Raw genomic sequence first — 23,062 nt, 5'->3', positions numbered from 1 at the left:
AATCAGAAATACTTTATTAATCCATCCATCCATCTTCTTCCGCTTATCCGAGGTCGGGTCGCGGGGGCAGCAGCCTAAGCAGGGAAGCCCAGACTTCCCTCTCCCCAGCCACTTTGTCTAGCTCCTCCCCGGGGGGTCCCGAACGTTCCCAGGCCAGCCAGGAGCATACTTGCCAACCCTCCCGATTTTCCCGGGAGACTCCTGAATTTCAATGCCCCTCCCGAAAATCTCCCGGGGCATCCATCCATCCATCTTCTTCCGCTTACCCGAGGTCGGGTCGTGGGGGAAGCAGCCTAAGCAGGGAAGCCCAGACTTCCCTCTCCCCAGCCACTTCGTCCAGCTCCTCTCGAGGGAGCCATTCTCCCGAATTTCTCCCGATTTCCACCCGGACAACAATATTGGGGGCGTGCCTTTGGCGCCCTCTACAACCTGAGGTCACGTCCGCTTTTCCTCCACACAACCAGCGTGCCGGCTCAGTCACAAAATACGCGCGGCTTTTATACACACACAAGTGAATGCCAATGCATACTTGGTCAACAGCCATACAGGTCACACTGAGGGTGGTCGTATAAACAACTTTAACACTGTTACAAATATGTGCCACACTGTGAACCCACACCAAACAAGAATGACAAACACATTTCGGGAGAACATCCGCACCGTAACACAACATAAACACACCAGAACAAATACCCAGAACCCCTTGCAGCACAAAATCTTCCGGGACGCTACAATATAAACCACCACCAAACCCAGCCCCCCCCAACCCCGCCCACCTCAACCCCGCCCCACATCTACCAAATTCGGAGGACTCAAGGTTGGCAAGTGTGGCTGGGAGACATAGTCTTCCCAACGTGTCCTGGGTCTTCCCCGTGGCCTCCTACCGGTCGGACGTGCCCGAAACACCTCCCTAGGGAGGCGTTCGGGTGGCATCCTGACCAGATGCCCGAACCACCTCTTCTGGCTCCTCTCCATGTGGAGGAGCAGCGGCTTTACTTTGAGCTCCTCCCGGATGACAGAGCTTCTCACCCTATCTCTAAGGGAGAGCCCCGCCACCCGGCGGAGGAAACTCATTTGGGCCGCTTGTACCCGTGATCTTGTCCTTTCGGTCATAACCCAAAGCTCATGACCATAGGTGAGGATGGGAACGTAGATCGACCGGTAAATTGAGAGCTTTGCCTTCCGGCTCAGCTCCTTCTTCACCACAACGGATCGATACAGCGTCCGCATTACTGAAGACGCCGCACCGATCCGCCTGTCGACCTCACCATCCACTCTTGCCTCACTCGTGAACAAGACTCCAAGGTACTTGAACTGCTCCACTTGGGGCAAGATCTCCACCCCAACCCGAAGAGGGCACTCCACCCTTTTCCGGGCGCGAACCATGGACTCGGACTTGGAGGTGCTGATTCCCACCCCAGTCGCTTCACACTCGGCTGCGAACCGATCCAGTAAGAGCTGAAGATTAATCCCCGAGGGGAAATTAAAATTTCCACACAATCCCATTCAAGAGCAGACAAACATTACAGAGAGACAGAACAGGATCGCTGACGGGTCTGCCAACTTCCGGCGCCCCTTACAAAAAAGGTGAGATACAGATAAACAATGGGGGGTGGAGGAATGGAGGGGGGCGGTCTAAGCCTGGGTCCTTGGAGAGGGGGTCCAGACTGAGGCCAAGGAGAAAAACAACTCATAGCCATAGCACACATCAAACATCAAAGGACATTAAAGACATGAAAAGAGCAGAGCTGATGCAACCAACCACTTCTACATACAGCTATGAATAAATAGTCAAAGAAACGTATACACTGTGGTGGCCTCTGCGGTGTTCCACGTCATCGTCTGCTGGGGTGGGGGGAGCATGGCCAGAGACAGGAGCAGACCCAACAAAGCAACCAAGAGAGCCGACTCCACTCTCGGCCGCCCACCAACTCTCGGCCAGAGTCCAGTCCGCATGGATGAGTGAGGATACATCCAAGGAGACTAAGGTGTCTGATACCTGCTCATTCAGCCAAGACACTGTAAAGCCTGTCCGTCCCGGCGCTCGGCGCCAGCTCCGCAGCCGTGTCTCTTCATCCGCATCTCCTCCAGTCTCTCCAAACGGACTCTGGTGTGGCAGAGACCCAGCAGCTGGTCTCCATGGCCAAAAGGCTCCTGGGAGGCAGATCCAGAAGTCCACATAAAAGCACCGCAGAAGTCACGAAAGTGCCACCCCTTGTCACACAGTCACAAAGGGTCCCAAAAATATAGCAGTGTCCAAAAAACTTAGACTTCCTTTTTGTTGTCATTCCAATTTGAACTTTACAGTAGAGATAAGAACGGAATTTCGTCACGTTAGCTCGTTGTAGTGCAGGACAAAAGAGCGATAATGTGCAGATACAAATAAATAGATTACTGTACAGATAAATATATTGCACTTTTGCATATACATCCACGTTTAGGTGGGTAGGTTTTTATTGTCATTGCACAAGTACAACGAAGCTTTGTTTTCAGCACAAACCCGTTCAAGATTCGACAAACAAACAGTGTACAGGGTTACAGAACAGGAACGCTGATGGGTCGCCACAAGGCGCCCTGTAAAAGATGGGAAAAAGGTAAACGCTGGGGAAGGATGAGTAAAAAAATACAATCTAGACTGGGCTCCTAAGGGGGCCCAGTCTGGAGTGGGAAAAAAAACTCCATAGCAAAGCACATATACATTTTACTACGTATATCTCGAGATATCGAGCAACATAGAGGAGGGAGTGGGGGGCCATGGTGGCAGGCTGCAGCTCTTCAGGCGCTGCCCATCCGTCCATCACCCCTATGGGATTTGCGTCAAGAGCGTTGGATGGGGGCTGGGGTGTGTGTGTGTGTGTGGCGTTTATGGATGTATGTTATATTCAATCAATCAATCAAAGTTTACTGATATAGCTCTAAATCACCAGTGTCTCAAAGGTCTGCACAAGCCACAACGACATCCTCGGCTCAGATCCCACATCAGGGCAAGGAAAAACTCAACCCAATGGGATGACAATGAGAAACCTTGTCTTTATATTCCAGCCAGTTGATCCGTTTTTGGGGGGGAATTGAGGGGATTATTATTATGATGCGTTCAAGACTGTTATGGCCTGAGGGAAGAAGCTGTTACAGAACCTGGAGGTTCTGAGGAACCTCTTTCTAGAGTCCAGCAGTTAAAACGGTCATTGGTGGTGGTGGGAGGAGTCTCTGCAGATTTTCCGAGCCCTGGTCAGGCAGCGGCTTTTTGCGATTTCCTGGATAGGAGGAAGAGGAGTCCTGATTATCTTTTTTGCCGTCCTCACCACTTTCTGCAGAGACTTCCAGTCTGAGGCATTGCAGGCTCCAGTCCAGACAGAGATGCTGTTGGTCAGCAGGCTCTCTATAGTGCCTCTGTAGAACGTGGTGAGAACGGGGGGAGGGAGCTGTGCTCTTTTCATCCGACGCAAAAAGTGCATGCGCTGCCGAGCTCTTTTTACAAGAGCTCCGGTGTGTAGGAACCAGGTCATATTGTCAGTTATCGGCACCCCCAGGAACTTGGTGCTGCTTACCATCTCCACTGCTGTGGCTGGACTGGTGCCTCCTGGAGTCGACGATGATCTCCTTGGTCTTATTGACATTCAGGACCAGGTTGTTGGTTGTGCACCAGTCAACCAGATGTTTCACCTCCTCCCTGTAGTCCATGTCGTTGTTGTCACGGATGAGGCCCACTACTGTTGTGTCGTCCGCATATTTCACAATGTGGTTAGTAGTGGACCTGGCGCAGCAGTCATGAGTCATCAACGTGAACAGCAGTGGACTCAGGACGCAGCCCTGGGGGGAGCCGGTGCTCAGGGAGATGGCACTGGTGGTGTTGTTGCCCACTCTCACAGACTGGGGTCTGTCTGTGAGGAAGTCAAGCAGCCAGTTGCAAAGGGGGGTACAAAAGCTCCGGACACCAAAAATAATCCAAAATCGAAAACAAAAACACCATAAAATATCAATTTTGCCCCATTTTATTTATTTTACCGTTATTTGTGCTTATTACTTAATATTTCACATATTTAAAAAAACATTTTATCAATATGGCGTCGCTGTAGTGGCTGCTGGTTGCAGGAGCTCTGTTCTCCCGTGTGTCCTGTTGTGTTCTTGATGTTTCCCTCTTGTTTTCATGTGTTTTTTTTTTTTTTTTTGCCTTTCGGGACTGGGCAACAAGGGGTGGCACTTTCATGACTTCTGCTTAGAACTTTTGGATCCACCCCGGGGGGAGCCTCTTGCTCATGTTTGCACCGGAGACCAGCTGCTGGCTCTCTGCCACATCGGAGTACGGGGAGAGAGACCGGAGGAGATGCGGAAAGAGAGACCTGATTGATTGTCGGGAGGGAGCCCTGGCTGGATAGGAAGGGATAGGACTACAGACTTTAGACTTTATTCATCCCATCCATCCATCCATCCATCCATCCATCTTCTTCCGCTTATCCGAGGTCGGGTCGTGGGGGCAGCAGCCTAAGCAGGGAAGCCCAGACTTCCCTCTCCCCAGCCACTTCGTCCAGCTCCTCCCGGGGGATCCCGAGGCGTTCCCAGGCCAGCCGGGAGACATAGTCTTCCCAACGTGTCCTGGGTCTTCCCCGTGGCCTCCTACCGGTTGGACGTGCCCTAAACACCTCCCGAGGGAGGCGTTCGGGTGGCATCCTGACCAGATGCCCGAACCACCTCATCTGGCTCCTCTCGATGTGGAGGAGTAGTGGCTTTACTTTGAGCTCCCCCCGGATGGCAGAGCTTCTCACCCTATCTCTAAGGGAGAGCCCCGCCACCCGGCGGAGGAAACTCATTTCGGCCGCCTGTACCCGTGATCTTGTCCTTTCGGTCATAACCCAAAGCTCATGACCATAGGTAAGGATGGGAACGTAGATCGACCGGTAAATTGGGAGCTTTGCCTTCCGGCTCAGCTCCTTCTTCACCACAACGGATCGATACAGCGTCCGCATTACTGAAGATGCCGCACCGATCCGCCTGTCGATCTCACGATCCACTTTTCCCTCACTCGTGAACAAATTATTCATCCCACAATGGGGAAATGATGTGGTTGCAGTGCTTATACAAAAAGACCCCAAATACAAGGTAAAAACACACATGAAAACGAGGGAAATATTAAAGAAAACACATGACATTAAAGGAGCACAGAGCTGATGCAACCAGCGTCCATTTCTACATACAGCTACACAAGTAAAACAACGAAAAACCAATAATCGAGGAGTTAATGATACATATTGTGCACGTATGATTACGCCATGCTTACACAAAGCAACAATGTCCTAGGCTGCCCACTAGCTCTCGGCCAATGTCCAGTCCGTGCGGATGAGCGAGAATCCGTCCAGTGAGACGGAAGTGTCCAATACACCATCATTCAGCCAAGGCTCCGTGGAGCTAGTCCATCCCGACGCTCCGCAGCCTCGTGTCTTCATTCGGTTTCTCCACGCCGACTCCCGTGTGGCAGTGAGCCAGCAGCTGGTCTCCCTGGACGGACTCTGGCTCATCCGCACGGACTGTACATCAAATAGGAAGGAGCAACGTCACACAGTGACAGCAGCAGACAACAACATACGTACACAATGGGAATAATGAACAACAAATCAATGATTGAAGTGACACACTTGCCATCCAAACAATACCCTGTTTGTTGACAAGGGGACATGACAGCCATCAAAGCACATTCCATCTCTTTATGAAGGTCCAAAGATTCAAAAGAGCTGGCGTCACAGCCGCTGCTACTTGCTATAGCTAACAAACACAGCTCCGTTGAAACCCTCAATGACGTCACTAGGCAACAGGCCCCGCCTTTTAAAAGCACACACTGCGCTCTTTTATTTAACATCTCTCAACTGCATCTGCCAGGTATTTGAAGTTTTTTTTTTAAAGTACCGTATTCAATGTTTGCAATCAATATTTATTTATATAGCCCTAAATCACAAGTGTCTCAAAGGGCTGCACAAGCCACAACGACATCCTCGGTACAAAGCCCACATAAGGGCAAGGAAAAACTCACCCCAGTGGGACGTCGATGTGAATGACTATGAGAAACCTTGGGAGGACCGCATATGTGGGTAACCCCCCCCCCCTTCAGCGAGCGGCTTGCCGCCATCTTGTTTTGCCTAAACACAATGATGACTCTGCTTTGCGCATTTCTGAACACGCTCACAGTGTCAGTTACACCCGCACCACCCGAGGACGTCCAGGACAAGAGCTGAACCGGGACTCACAGGCGCTGGACAAAGACTCAAGTCTTACTGACTCGTGTGCATTTAAAAAAAAAACTTGAGTTTCACTGATAGATGGGTGCTTGGCAAACAATCGGTTTCACTGACACACAAGTCCATAATGAACACTCGAGTTTCATCGACTGACATGTTGACGAAGACGCGAGTTTCACTGACTGACATGTTAACGACGACTCGAGTTTCACTGACTGACATGTTGACAAAGACGCGAGTTTCACTGACTGACAGGTTGACGAAGACACGAGTTTCACCGACTGACAGGTTGACGAAGACGCGAGTTTCACTGACTGACAAGTTGACGAAGACGCGAGTTTCACTGACTGACAGGTTGACGAAGACGCGAGTTTCACTGACTGACCTGTTGACGAAGACGCGAGTTTCACTGACTGACAGGTTGACGAAGACGCGAGTTTCATTGACTGACAGGTTGACCAAGACGCGAGTTTCACTGACTGACAGGTTGACAAAGACGCGAGTTTCACTGACTGACAGGTTGACGAAGACGCGAGTTTCACTGACTGACATGTTGACGAAGACGCGAGTTTCACTGACTGACAAGTTGACGAGACGCGGGTTTCACTGACTGACATGTTGACGAAGACGCGAGTTTCACTGACTGACAGGTTGACGAAGACGCGAGTTTCATTGACTGACATGTTGACGAAGACGCGAGTTTCACCGACTGACATGTTGACGAAGACGCAAGTTTCACTGACTGACATGTTGACGAAGACGCGAGTTTCACCGACTGACAGGTTGACGAAGACGCGAGTTTCACTGACTGACATGTTGTCGAAGACGCGAGTTTCACTGACTGACAAGTTGACGAGACGCGGGTTTCACTGACTGACAGGTTGACGAAGACGCGAGTTTCACTGACTGACCTGTTGACGAAGACGCGAGTTTCACTGACTGACCTGTTGACGAAGACGCGAGTTTCACTGACTGACAGGTTGACGAAGACGCGAGTTTCACTGACTGACATGTTGACGAAGACGCGAGTTTCACTGACTGACAAGTTGACGAAGACGCGAGTTTCACTGACTGACAGGTTGACAAAGACTCGAGTTTCACTGACTCACACGTCAATAATGTAGACTCAAGTTTCACTGACTCGTGTGTGCTCAACAAAGACTCAAGTTTGATTGACTCATGGCTGTTTGACAAAGACTCGGGTTTCACTGACTCATGGGTTGATAAAATCTCAAATTTCACTGAGTGAATGGTTGACGAAGACTCCAGTTTCACTGACTCACGTGTGCCTGGGAAAAACTTGAGTTCCACGGATTCATGGATGCAAGGCTCACCGACTAACCAGTTGACAAAGACTCAAAGAAAGTTTTACTGATTCCCGGGTTGACAAAGACACCACTGATGCTTGACAAAGACTCAAGTTTCATTGCCTGACGGGTATTTTTTTTTGTTTTTTTTTACCAAGTGGCACTTTTATTTTGTAGGCCTGAGGAAAACATGCATTTTAAGGTGACACGGACTGTACACTGCTTCCAGATTCTCCCTGGACGATGAGCCCTCCAACCTGGACGAGATGCCTCTAATGATGTCCGAGGAAGGCTTTGAGAACGACGAGAGCGACTACCAGACGCTGCCGCGGGCCAGAGCCAGCCGCCCACGCAGCAGAGGCGTCGGGTGGTTCCTCCTGGGGGGATGGAGAGTGTTGTGCTGCAGGTATTTCAAAAGTGTTGTGTGCTTTGTGTATTTGACAAGAGTTCTATTATATTCTACAAAACCCAAAACCAGTGAAGTTGGCACGTTGTGTAAATGGTAAAAAAAAACATAATACAATGAATCGCAAATCATTTTCAACTTATATCTTTTCCAGGTCTCCCTTGGAAAAGAGATCTTTGATCTCAATGGGATTTTACCTGGTTAAATAAAGGCTAATAATAATAAATAATAATAATAATAATATTCAATTGAATAGACTGCAAAGACAACATACCTAACGTTGGAACTGGAAAACTTTGTTATTTTTTGCAAATATTAGTTCATTTGGAATTTGATAATAAATAAATAATAAATAAATGGGTTGTACTTGTATAGCGCTTTTCTACCTTCAAGGTACTCAAAGCGCTTTGACACTACTTCCACATTTACCCATTCACACACACATTCACACACTGATGGAGGGAGCTGCCATGCAAGGCGCTAACCAGCATCCATCAGGAGCAAGGGTGAAGTGTCTTGCTCAGGACACAACGGACATGACGAGGTTGGTACTAGGTGGGGATTGAACCAGGGACCCTCAGGTTGCGCACGGCCACTCTTCCACTGCGCCACGCCTGCAACATGTTTCGAAAAAGCTGGCACAAGTGGCAAAAAAGACTGAGAAAGTTGAGGAATGCTCTCATCAAACACTTATTTGGAACATCCCACAGGTAAACAGGCTAATTGGGAACAGGTGGGTGCCATGATTGGGTAAAAAAGCAGCTTCCACGAAATGCTCAGTCATTCACAAACAAGGATGGGGCGAGGGTCACCACTTTGTCAACTAATGCCTGAGCAAATTGTTTAAGAACAACATTTCTCAACCAGCTATTGCAAGGAATTTAAGGATTTCACCATCTACGCTCCGTAATATCATCAAAAGGTTCAGAGAATCTGGAGAAATCACTGAACATAAGCGATGATATTACGGACCTTCGATCCCTCAGGCGGTACTGCATCAAAAAGGGACATCAGTGTCTCCTCAGTTCCCAAACCTTTACTGCAGGGGTCTCAGACACGAGGCCCGCGAGCCAATTGCGGCCCGCGAGACGTTATTTTGCGGCCCGCACCTTAATATGAAAATGTAATGTTAGTCCGGCCCGCGAGTTTTATATGAATGCCGCTTGACAGCGTCATACTTGCCAACCCTCCCGAATTACAGGGCAACCATTCTCTCGAATGTCTGCCGATTTTCACCTAAACAACAATATTAAGGGCGTACCGTGATGGCACTGCCTTTAGCACCCTCTACAACCTGTACAAACAGCGTGCCAGGCCAGTCACATGTTGAATTTGACTTCTGTACACACACGTAAGTGACTGCAAGGCATACTTGGTTAACAGCCATACACTGAGGGTGGCCATATAAACAACTTCAACACTGTTACAAATATGCGCCACACTGTGAACCCACACCAAACAAGAATGACAAACACATTTCGGGAGAACATCCGCACCGTAACACAACATAAACACAACAGAACAAATACCCAGAATCCCTTGCAGCCCTAACTCTTCCGGGCTACAATATACACCCCCGCTACCACCAAACACCGCCCCCCCAACCCTGCCCCCCACACATGAACCCCCCGGCCCCCCTCTCTGTGCGTCGGTTGAGGTGGGCGGGGTTGGGGGGCGCGGGGGTTGGTGGTAGCGAGGATGTATTTTGTAGCCCGGAAGAGTTAGGGCTGCAAGGTATTCTGGGTATTTGTCCTGTTGTGTTTATGTTGTGTTAGGGTGCGGATGTTCTCCCGAAATGTGTTTGTCATTCTTGTTTGATGTGGGTTCACAGTGTGGCGCATATTTGTAACAGTGTTAAAGTTGTTTATACGGCCACCCTCAGTGTGACCTGTATGGCTGATGACCAAGTATGTCTTGCAGTCACTTACGTGTGCCTGCAGAAGCCGCATACAACATGTGACGCTGTTTATATGGTGAATAAGCGCACGCGACGACAGGTTGTAGATGACGTTAAAGGCAGCACGCCCTTATTTTTGTTGTCCGGGTGAACATAGGGACAAATTCGGGAGAATGGTTGCCCCGGGAGATTGTCGGGAGGGGCACTGAAATTCGGGAGTCTCCCGGAAAAATTGGGAGGGTTGGCAAGTATGTTGCTAGGGCGGGATAGTTATTCAAAGAAGGTGAATTCATTAAAAAGTGCATGTTAGATTTTTTTAAGAACTCTTTTCTTGTGGCCCAGCCTCACCCAGTTTCTGCATCCAGTAGCCCCCAGGTAAATTGAGTTTGAGACCCCTGCTTTACTGAGTGTTGTTAAAAGGAAAGGCCATGTAACACACTGGTAAAAATGCCCCTGTGACAACTTGTTTGCAATGTGTTGCTGCCATTAAATTCTAAGTTCATGATTATTCGCAAAAAAAATGAAGTTTCTCAGTGTGAACGTTAAGTATCTTGTCTTTGCAGGCTATTCAATTGAATATAGGTTGAAAATGGTTTTCAAATAATTGTATTCTGTTTGTATTTACAAATTACACAACGTGACAACTTCACTGGTTTTGGGTTTTGTATATATTCTATGGTCATGTGCTTACTTTGGCAGCCACTGAAATGTCCGCCTCCTCTTTTGGAGGGTCAAATGAGACAAAATGAAATAAATATTTAAATAATTATTTAAATGTGTCATTAATTAATTGTGATTGTAATTAAATACATGTGTCATACTTAAAAAAAATAATAATTGAAAAGTATATTTATTTAATAATTAAATTATTTCAATATTTAATAATTTCTTGATTTTATATATTTCATGATTAATTAATTATTTCTCAATTTATTCATTTCATGAACATGTGTGGCAGCACTTAATGAATTTATTATATTAATATTATATTTATTCGTTGTGGCTTGTGCAGCCCTTTGAGACACTTATGATTAAGGGCTACATAAAACAAACTTTGATTGTGTCATGTCTGTGTAATCATGTTTTGTTTTAGTCATGTTTTGTTTAGTTATTGGACTCTTTAGTTTCTGGCTTTCACTCCCTTGTCTTGTTTCCATGATTACCCATTAGTTTCAGCTGTTCCACGTTTGGACTCATTGTGCACTCTTTTTTGTCACCATAGCAACCCATTAGTTTTCACCTGTCACGTCACGCACCTGTTTCACGTTTTGAGTCACGCACCTGTTTTCGTTAATCATGTCTGTAGTATTTAAGTTCATTGTTTTCAGTTTGTCGTTCTGGTGACATCCCACATTTATGCTCTGCACATTTCTGACACTTTTTTCATGTCCATCGTTCACGCTGCTCCTTTTGTCCATGCCAAGTAAGTTTTGTTTATTAATGCCACAGTTAGTGTTTTTGTTGTTGTTTATAGTTTCTGCCTTTGTGCAAGTATTTGTTTTCATAGCCAAGTTGTTTCTCCGCCACTGTGCGCGCTTTTCGTTTGTACTTTTTTTTGATAAAATTAAATAAATATGTTCTCACATTCCCGTCTCGCCCGAGCCAACTTTCCGTTGCCTTCTAGAAAAACTAAACCCCAGGACCAAGTCATGACAGATTGATTGATTACGACAACTTCAACTCGAAGTGCGACATGCTGTGGGTCAGCGCAAGGTCTAGAATATCTCCCGCCAACTCCCCAAAATGTACGAGTATATCCTCGTTAGCCGCCACGTTGTGAAAGACTTCCCAAAGTTCCGGGCTGTCAAAGCAAAGCAATCATTGGACCAGATTCCTGTTAGCCCCGCCCACTGAGTTTGACGGATAAAATACATTCACAAAGCGCTGACACAAAACTTAATTCTACGAATAAATACATTTTTCATATAAAGCATGAAATAATTAATTACCTCATGAAATCAATCCATAATTCAATGGCAAAATAATTAGATAATGAAATAATTAAAAATATTTTTTTTTTACATAAAATAAACCATGACACATTTATAACACATTTATATTTAATTTCAAATATAATATATTATTACATGTATATTTAAGTAATTATTTAAATATGTATTTATTTATGTAATTATTGCATCATATTAAAATCCATTGCCTCAGCAAGTATACAAGTTTCCCTATATGTTTTATATCCTTTAAAGATAAAAGTACTTATTTATTTATTTTTTTATGGACTATTTGGATTTATTTCACTTCTTTTAGCCACTCTGTCATCCATTAAACCAGGGGTGTGCATAGTCTGGACCGGGGGCCATTTGTGGTCCACAGCCGGAGACTGTATCACGACATGAGTGTTTTATAACGATAATTATAGATATTTTTTTATCACCTATGGAAAATATGGAGCAGGAGAAAAATTATATTACATGGAAACAATTTTTATTTTTATTACAAATGTAACCTTCCTCTGATTATAATCCTTCAGCTATCGAGGCAGAAAGGAAAGGAAATGTCAACACAAGCATGGAAAACACTCAATGTAAACACAATTGTAAAATCACATTGAACATTTAACAATAAGCTCTTAAAATAAAGGTGTAAAAATAAGGAATATGTATCGTTCACAATCATTAAAGACATGACGATGGATGTGTTTTTTTTAATGCATTCTAAATAATGCGATCAAAAGTCTGCTTATAATGGAGCTGCTCTATTCTGCCTATAAAGCTCCTACAAAACATCCAGACACCTCCATTAAGGTTGTATATACATGATGTAAGTATGTAGTAACTTTTATAATAACATTTTAATATTTACGTCATTTTAAAGGGGAACATTATCACAATTTCAGAATGGTTAAAACCATTAAAAATCAGTTCCCAGTGGCTTATTTTATTTTTCGAAGTTTTTTTCAAAATTTTACCCATCACGCAATATCCCTAAAAAAAGCTTCAAAGTGCCTGATTTTAACCATCGTTATAAACACCCGTCCATTTTCCTGTGACGTCACATAGTGATGCCAACACAAACAAACATGGCGCATAGAACAGCCAGCTATAGCGACATTAGCTCGGATTCAGACTCGGATTTCAGCGGCTTAAGCGATTCAACAGATTACGCATGTATTGAAACGGATGGTTGTAGTGTGGAGGCAGGTAGCGAAAACGAAATTGAAGAAGAAACTGAAGCTATTGAGCCATATCGGTTTGAACCGTATGCAAGCGAAACCGACACGACAGCCAGCGACACGGGAGAAAGCGAGGACGAATTCGGCGATCGCCTTCTAACCAACGATTGGTATGTGTTTGTTTGGCATTAAAGGAAACTAACAACTCTGAACTAGGTTTACAGCATATGAAATACATTTGGCAACAACATGCACTTTGAGAGTGCAGACAGCCCAATTTTCATCAATTACCGTATTTTCCGCACTATTAGCCGCACCTAAAAACCACAAATGTACTCAAAAGCTGACAGTGCGGCTTATAACCCGGTGCGCTTTATATATGGATTAATATTAAGATTCATTTTCATAAAGTTTAGGTCTCGCAACTACGGTAAACAGCCGCCATCTTTTTTCCCCGTAGAAGAGGAAGCGCTTCTTCTTCTACGCAAGCAACCGCCAAGGTAAGCACCCGCCCCCATAGAAGAGGAAGCGCTTCTTCTTCTACTGTAAGCAACCACCCGCCCCCGTAGAAGAAGAAGAAGCGCGCGGATATTACGTTTCATTTCCTTTGTGTGTTTACATCTGTAAAGACCACAAAATGGCTCCTACTAAGCGACAGGTTTCCGGTTCATGAAAAGACGCAATCTCTCCATCCGCACACGGACTACTATTTCACAGCAACTGCCTAAAGACTTTCAAGAAAAGCTGGCTACTTTCCGTGCATATTGTAAAAACAAGATAGCTGAAAAAAAGATCCGGCCAGAGAACATTATCAACATGGACGAGGTTCCACTGACTTTTGATATTCCTGTGAACCGCACTGTGGATACAACGGGAGCACGTACGGTGAATATTCGCACCACAGGGAATGAGAAGTCATCCTTCACTGTGGTTCTAGCTTGCCATGCTAATGGCCAGAAACTTCCACCCATGGTGATATTCAAAAGGAAGACCTTGCCAAAAGAGACCTTTCCAGCCGGCGTCATCATAAAAGCTAACTCGAAGGGATGGATGGATGAAGAAAAGATGAGCGAGTGGTTAAGGGAAGTTTACGCGAAGAGGCCGGGTGGCTTTTTTCACGCAGCTCCGTCCATGTTGATATACGACTCCATGCGCGCCCACATCACGCTGGTTTTTAATATATTATTAAAGTTTGACTGACCTATCTGACTGTTTTTTTGACATTCCCTTTAGCGCAGTTAGATGCGGCTTATAACACGGGGCGGCTTATAGGTGGACAAAGTTTTGAAATATGCCGTTCATTGAAGGCGCGGCTTATAACCCAGGGCGGCTTATGGTGCGGAAAATACGGTAATATATTCTGTAGACATACCCTCATCCGCGCTCTTTTCCTGAAAGCTGATCTGTCCAGTTTTGGAGCTGATGTTCATAGTTAATATTATAAGTCCCACTTTCTTTATTTTCATGTACATTATGGGTGTCCCATTCAGTAAAAAACTACAAATTCCATTTGTTTTTTTTGGTAGGTGGTCTGTTTTTAGAACTCTATCCGACATTACCTACTCAGTGGCCTAGTCGTTAGAGTGTCCGCCCTGAGATGGGTAGGTTGTGAGTTCAAACCCCGGCCGAGTCATACCAAAGACTATAAAAATGGGAGCCATTACCTCCCTGCTTGCCACTCAGCATTAATGGTTGGAATTGGGGATTGAATCACCAAAAATGATTCCCGGGCGTGGCCACCGCTGCTGCTCACTGCTCCCCTCACCTCCCAGGGGGTGAACAAGGGTAATGGGTCAAATGCAGAGAATAATTTCACCAATCATTGGTACTTTTTTTTAATTGTGACTTTTGGTATTAGTGTTCCTGAAAAAAAGGGACCCAAACTCACATACTGTGTGCAGATGTTTAAAGATAAATGTATATATATATATATCGTTTATACACGCATAGGCCCCCCAGACAATTTTTTTCTCTGAATGTGGCCCCCGAGTCAAAATATTTGCCCAGTTCTGCGTTACACAGTACCCTGATCAGTTCCGATTTCCACAAGTGAAGAGCAAAGCGAGGATAAGGTCGCGCTTTTTTTCCTTTTATTTATTTTTCGGTCTCCCGTCGCCCGATGCGCATGGTCAGAGGCGAGACTCCATCCAGCGAGCGTTTTGACCCCCAAAGATGCTTCAGCGCTCTGGCTCGGCGAGGTGCGTCTGGCGCCAGCAAACACGGCACCGCCATGCGCAAACACGAGGAGTTTTAAAGACCGTTTAGTTTGTCGTTAGCGGCGCGTCTCCAGCCGCGGCGGCGTATCGATCGCTCCCCTCACACACCCCCCCTCGCTAATGAACAAATTGGATTTTTCACAGCTGACCAGTTTGATGCTTTCACAGTAATTTTGTGTGTGTTTTCCGCGGGATTATAAAAGGCAAATAATTCACTCGGAATAAGCCCCGACTGTTCAAATGGAGCGCTATTTGAATAGCATTCATTTGCTCAAATAATCTCTGTTATGAATCTGGACACGCGGCGCAGCGCGCCGAGGCAGAGCGCGCCAACGCAAACAACGCCAAAGTTGTAGCCGCCGAAGTTGATTTATGCACGTTTTTTTTTGTTTTGTTTTTGCCAACTCGCTTAAAAGGTGGAAAAGCCAAGTCGCTCACCATGACAACACACACCGACACGTACCCCACAGGTGCCACGTTAGCCCCCGTATCTCGCACGCGCTCCCACACGCTGTTTGTATTTCATGCTCTGGATAAGCCTCGCTGTCATCATTAGCAGGTGGAGGCAAAGTCAAACTTTGCTCACTTTTGTTTGCCCCGCTGTAATAAATCAATCTCGTCGGCCACGGTCAGCTCACGCTAAACGCCGTCTTGAGATGACAACACGGAGCGTGTTTTGGTCAAATTGAGCCGTGGACATTTCCTCCCCGGCAAAAGGCTAACCTTTTCACCTCCGGGCCCTCGGAAAATAGGAGAAAAAGAGCTTATTGATGAATAGTTTGTCAAAAGGAGCCCTTGAAACTGAACTAGCGCAAGCAGACGTGCAAGTGACATCAGGAATGATGTGCAACGCGCTTTATCGTAGTTGTCAGGTTCAAACAACGAACTATCTATTAAGCAAGACAAGAAGCAAGGAATCAAACAGAGACAGGATTCAATTTAGCTCATGAGGAGAGCGCGTGGACCTGCACCCTCGTACAGTGTCAAACCACACGCTGAGGAAAAAGTTCCACGCCTCCCCATTTATTTGGGCATTCCCTGATTACATAGCTGCTTCTAAGGAGAGGGGTCCCATTATGCAGCCGCTGCACTGGGTCATAAACAGTTAAAACAAAAGGTGCTTGGAGCAGCGTCAGGTTTGCCCCCTCCTTGCTCGTAGATTTCGTGTCCTGATAAGGCCCTTCCCCGTGGCTGTCCAGATCCGAGAAACCGACGCCTCTACGGCGCATTCCATCGCACACAGTGGATATTTACAAGCTGTCCGCCTTTAGCTTGATGAGATCAAAGACAGCTTTGTGAACACAAATGGATAGTAACCACGGGCCGCAGGGCAAGCTGAACTGCAAGCAAACAAGTTGTGTGATAATTTATATACAATTATTCTGACAGTAGGGCTGGGCGATATGGACCAAAACTCATATATTTTGGCTGAATATTGCGATATTTTTTTCCGGAAGGAGAATTTAGACAAAGTCAAACCCAAAATATGCGTGTCAAGTGGTTTTATTGAAACAAACACTTAACATGAGTAGTTTTCGGGAAATATTTTAGATGTAGACAGCAGATGCACATTAACATAATAAAAAGCCTTAAAAATACTATAAGAATAGAAAATCTTACAAACAAACATTTAGTTTTGATTAAATCTTCAAGCTAATAAGAAAAACACAAAAGAACTAAATATAAAATAAATAATATTTTTAACATCAGCAGCAACTTGAAAATATTTGACCTTTTTAAAAAGTGTGTTTTTAGCTCAATAATTTTGTTTTAAACATTTTTTTTGTTTGTTTGTCCCACTGTAATAAATCAATCTCGTCGGTCCCGCCGCGTGCGTGTTAGCCACGGTCAGCTCACGGTTTTGGTCAAATTGAGCCATGGACATTTCCTCCCCGGCAAAACGCTAACCTTTTCACCTCCGGGCCCTCTGAAAATAGGAAAAAAAAGAGCTTATTGATGAATAGTTTGTCAAAAGGAGCCCTTGAAACTGAATTAGCGCAAGCAGACGTGCAAGTAACATCAGGAATGTTGTGCGGCACGCTTTATCGTAGGGCTGGGCGATATGGACCAAAACTCATATATTTTGGCTGAATATTGTGATATTTTTTTCCCGAAAGACAATTTAGACCACGGGTCTCAAACATGCGGCCCGCGGGCCAATTGCGGTCCGCTAGACGTTATTTTGCGGCCCCCACCTTAATATGAAAGTTTAATGTTTATGCGGCCCGCAAATTTTAAATGAATGGCGCTTGACAGCGTTGTGTGCGTAGCCGAATGAATCTACCAATCACGGTGTAGTATATGGCTCTCGACAATATCAAGGGCATGCCGTGATGGCACTGCCTTTAGTGTCCTTTAGAAACTGTCACCACATCATCTTTTTCTCCATACTAACAACATGCCGGCCCAGACACATGTTGTAAGAGACATCTGCAGACATACCCAAGTTATTGCAAGACATACTTGAGGAACAGCCATACATGTCACACTGAGGGTGGTCATATTTTATTCATTTTTTAACACTGTTACAAATATGCGCCACATTGTGAACTCACACCAAACAAGAATGACAAATACATTCCGGGAGAACATCCGCACCTAAACACAACATAAACACAACAGAACAAATACCCAGAATCCTTTGCAGCCCTAACTCTTTCGGGCTACAAAAACCCCCTCCCCTCCATCTCCCGAATTCGGAGGTCTCAAGGTTGGCAAGTAGGCATTGATGTCACTTGCGTGATGCAAGCAGAGAAACATTTTGCCGCTTTTCCACGACACCCGCACACGCTCTTCCTCCCTCCCTCCCTCCCTGCCTCCCTCGCTCGCCCGCCTGCTCGCTCCCGCCCCCGCTGTAAACAGTCCGGGTGGGGAAGACGAGCGGTCCGGTAGCTTCCAAAGCCCTCCGCCGAAGGAGCGAGCGACAATACAAAAGTGTGGTGCACTGGACCCCAGTGCTGATACTCCGACAGAGAGTCACTGGGCGAATCAGACGTGTAACACGTTAGTGGTGATCTTAGCACGTTCGGGGCTAATTGTGCTACCGTAACTGTAAACTTCATGGCGAGCCCCAACACCACCACCCTCCTCCCGTTGGCTCCAGACAGAGACGATTTTTGATGCAATATTTCTTTGTTGAGCACAGGGGCACCCCGACGTGTCTTATTTCATTTCATTTTTATTTATCTCCTTCATTGATGTGCATCTTTGATCGATAGACAATTATACCTCAATTATTCAATTATACATTTACACAGCAATGCCTGAGAAGGAGCAGCATGAAGAAAAATCTTATATTTTTCTGCCCCCTTCAACATAATACGTAGTCTTACTTAATGATATCATATAAACCAACAATTACATCCAAATATAACGAAAACAAACAAAAAAACACACAAAAAACACAAGAAGTGCAAAACTTCATGATGTACAAACCGAACAAAAAAAACAAAAGAAGTAATATACACCTCACGGGATGATACAAAACAAATACAAAACCAGGCAAAAAACAAGTAAAATAATAAATATAAAGCAAAATCTAAACACTTATGGCTGTCCATACGATCTTATTGTTCTGTCTTTATATATTTTTTTCAATTGGAATATATTTTTACAATCTTTTATTTCATTGTAAAGAGAATTCCATAGTTTAACCCCCACCACTGATATGCACATTTGTTTTAAAGTTGTCCTTGAATACTGATGTTGGAAATGACCTTTTCTTCTATGATCTTCATTCTCAGAAGTGATGACAAACATTTTTTGTAAATTTGCTGGTAATGTTTTACTTTTAGCCTTGAACATGACACATAATGTCTGTAACTTTACTAGCTCCTGTAATTTCAATAAACCCGAATTAATAAATAAGTTGTTAGTGTGTTCTAAGTAATCTACTTTATGAATAATCCTTATAGCTCTTTTCTGTAGTTGATACAGAGAAAGTTGCGGTGCACAAGGAATACAATTTGAAACGTCATTATACAACTAGACATGCTGAGGAGTATGCAAAATACCAGGGAGATGAGAGAGTGAACCGGGTTGCAAATTTTAAAACCAGTCTACTGAGGCAACAAGATTTCGTCAAGAAAGCAAGCGAAAAGAGCGATGCAGCAGTCAAAGCTAGCTACATGGTGAGTGAGATGGTTGCTAGGGCAGGAAAGCCATTCAAAGAAGGTGAATTCATTAAAAAGTGCATGTTGGATTTTTTTTAAGAAATCTTTTCTTGCGGCCAGTGGCCCCTAGATAAATTGAGTTTGAGACCCCTGATTTAGACCAAGTCAAACCCAAAATGTGCATGTCAAGTGGTTTTATTGAAACAAACACTTAACATGAGTAGTTTTCTGGAAATATTTTAGATGCAGTAGACAGTAGATGCACATAAACATAATAAAAAGCCTTAAAAATATAAGAATAGTAAAGAGTCATTTTCAATCTTCTTAAAAACAAACGTTTAGCTTTGTTTAAATCCTCAGCTAATAAGAAAAACCTCAAAAACCCAAAATATAAAATAAATGATATTTTAAACATCAGCAACGACTTGAAAATATTTGACCTTTATAAACTGTGTTTTGTTAGCTCAATAATTTAGTTTTTTTGACAAAACAGTTAACAGCTTAAATGAGCTTCAAGAGGTGGTCACCTGAAAGGGTTTTCACTTCATATGTGTGCTTGAAGCTCATGGAGAGAATGCCAAGAGTGTGCAAAGCAGTAATCAGAGCAAAGGGTGGCTATTTTGAACATATTTTGTACATAAGTACAATCTACAATGTAAATAGTCATGAACATAAAGAAAACCCATTGAATGAGAAGATGTATCCAAACTGTTGGCCTATAGGCTTATAGAATTTAGTTTAGTTTATTTTTTTATTTTTTCGGTTAGTGGTCAAGAACAATAAACAAACAGTTGTACATTCATAAATTGACAATGTTACAGACCGAAAGGGTTTAGGCTGAAGTTGAGCACTTATTTCGCCTGACGCTATAAACAATCGCAAATACAAAATGAGCTTCCTTGAAATATCAAGTGTTCTTTACACAACATAAACACTGTTCAAATATATACACAGTAAAGACATGTGAAATATCCCTGTACATGTGTTTGTTAAACATTTTATACAACTGATATAATTTTGCTGACAGAGTACTATTTATTTGTATTATTTGTTTCATTTAACATTTAACATTCCAATGCCAATGTTAAAATATAGGAGAAATACACGTTCATTACCTTGTCCTTCATACCGACAGCCATCGACTGTATAATGCATATGTTCCATTTTGACTGTACTTAAATGTATAATAGACTGTATTTATACTATTCACATCTGAATAATGCTGTATAATAGACTGTATTTATATTATTCACATGTGAATAATGCTGTATAATAGACTATATTTAAGTTATTCACATGTGAATAATGCTGTATAATAGACTGTATTTATGTTATTCACATGTGAATAATGCTGTATAATAGACTGTATTTATGTTATTCACATGTGAATAATGCTGTATAATAGACTGTATTTATATTATTCACATGTGAATAAATCTGTATAATAGACTATATTATTCACAAGTGAATAATGCTGTATAATAGACTGTATTTGTTATTCACATGTGACTAATGCTGTATAATAGACTGTATTTATATTATTCACATGTGAATAATGCTGTATAATAGACTGTATTTATGTTATTCACATGTGAATAATGCTGTATAATAGACTGTATTTATATTATTCACATGTGAAAAATGCTGTATAATAGACTGTATTTATGTTATTCACATGTGAATAATGCTGTATAATAGACTGTATTTATATTATTCACATGTGAAAAATGCTGTATAATAGACTGTATTTATGTTATTCACATGTGAAGAATGCTGTATTCTAGAATGTATTTATATTATTCACATGTGAATAATGCTGTATAATAGACTGTATTTATGTTATTCACATGTGACTAATGCTGTATAATAGACTGTATTTATGTTATTCACCTGTGAATAATGCTGTATAATAGACTGTATTTATATTATTCACACGGTGAATAATGCTGTATAATAGAATGTATTTATATTATTCACATGTGAATAATGCTGTATAATAGACTGTATTTATGTTATTCACATGTGACTAATGCTGTATAATAGACTGTATTTATGTTATTCACATGTGAATAATGCTGTATAATAGACTGTATTTATATTATTCACATGTGAATAATGCTGTATAATAGACTGTATTTATGTTATCCACATGTGAATAATGCTGCTTAATAGACTGTATTTGTTATTCACATGTGACTAATGCTGTATAATAGACTGTATTTATATGATTCACACATTTATAATGCTGTATAATAGACTGTGTTATTTACAAGTGAATAATGCTGTATAATAGACTGTATATATGTTATTCACATGTGAATAATGCTGTATAATAGACTGTATTTATATTATTCACATGTGAATAAATCTGTATAATAGACTATTTATGTATATTATTCCATGTGAATAATGCTGTATAATAGACTGTATTTATGTTATTCACATGTGACTAATGCTGTATAATAGACTGTATTTATGTTATTCACATGTGAATAATGCTGTATAATAGACTGTATTTATGTTATTCACATGTGAATAATGCTGTATAATAGACTGTATTTATGTTATTCACATGTGAATAATGCTGTATAATAGACTGTATTTATATTATTCACATGTGAATAATGCTTTATAATAGACTGTATTTATATTATTCACATGTGAATAATGCTGTATAATAGACTGTATTTATATTATTCACATGTGAATAATGCTGTATAATAGACTGTATTTATGTTATTCACATGTGAATAATTCTGTATAATAGACTGTATTTATGTTATTCACATGTGAATAATGCTGTATAATAGACTGTATTTATGTTATTCACATGTGAATAATGCTGTATAATAGACTGTATTTATATTATTCACATGTGAATAATGCTGTATAATAGACTGTATGTATGTTATTCACATGTGACTAATGCTGTATAATAGACTGTATTTATGTTATCCACATGTGTATAATGCTGCTTAATAGACTATTTGTTATTCACATGTGACTAATGCTGTATAATAAACTGTATTTATATTATTCACATGTGAATAATGCTGTATAATAGACTGTATTTATATTATTCACATGTGAATAATGCTGTATAATAGACTGTATTTATATTATTCACATGTGAATAATGCTGTATAATAGACTGTATTTATGTTATTCACATGTGAATAATGCTGTATAATAGACTGTATTTATGTTATTCACATGTGAATAATGCTGTATAATAGACTGTATGTATGTTATTCACATGTGACTAATGCTGTATAATAGACTGTATTTATGTTATCCACATGTGTATAATGCTGCTTAATAGACTATTTGTTATTCACATGTGACTAATGCTGTATAATAAACTGTATTTATATTATTCACATGTGAATAATGATGTATAATAGACTGTATTTATATTATTCACATGTGAATAATGCTGTATAATAGACTGTATTTATATTATTCACATGTGAATAATGCTGTATAATAGACTGTATTTATGTTATTCACATGTGAATAATGCTGTATAATAGACTGTATTTATGTTATTCACATGTGAATAATGCTGTATAATAGACTGTATTTATGTCATTCACATGTGAATAATGCTGTATAATAGACTGTATTTATGTCATTCACATGTGAATAATGCTGTATAATAGACTGTATTTATATTATTCACATGTGAATAAATCTGTATAATAGACTATTTATATTATTCACATGTGAATAATGTTGTATAATAGACTGTATTTATGTTATTCACA

At 42.4% G+C, this 23,062-nt stretch overlaps 1 protein-coding gene across 1 annotated transcript in view; it reads left to right on the top strand.

The window, feature by feature from the left end:
* Positions 1 to 23,062, top strand: part of atp9b (ATPase phospholipid transporting 9B) — a 123,088-nt gene that overhangs the window by 547 nt on the left and 99,479 nt on the right. Inside the window, exon 2 of the mRNA XM_061931452.1 lies at positions 7,764 to 7,940. Within this exon, the coding sequence (XP_061787436.1) occupies positions 7,764 to 7,940 (177 nt within the window). The remainder of the gene's footprint in view (positions 1 to 7,763; positions 7,941 to 23,062) is intronic.

This window comes from Nerophis lumbriciformis, linkage group LG37 (assembly GCF_033978685.3).
Source record: "Nerophis lumbriciformis linkage group LG37, RoL_Nlum_v2.1, whole genome shotgun sequence".
Classification (NCBI taxonomy): Eukaryota; Metazoa; Chordata; class Actinopteri; order Syngnathiformes; family Syngnathidae; genus Nerophis; species Nerophis lumbriciformis.
Note: the sequence above shows the minus strand (reverse complement) of the source record. Positions and strands in the feature narration are given on the sequence as shown.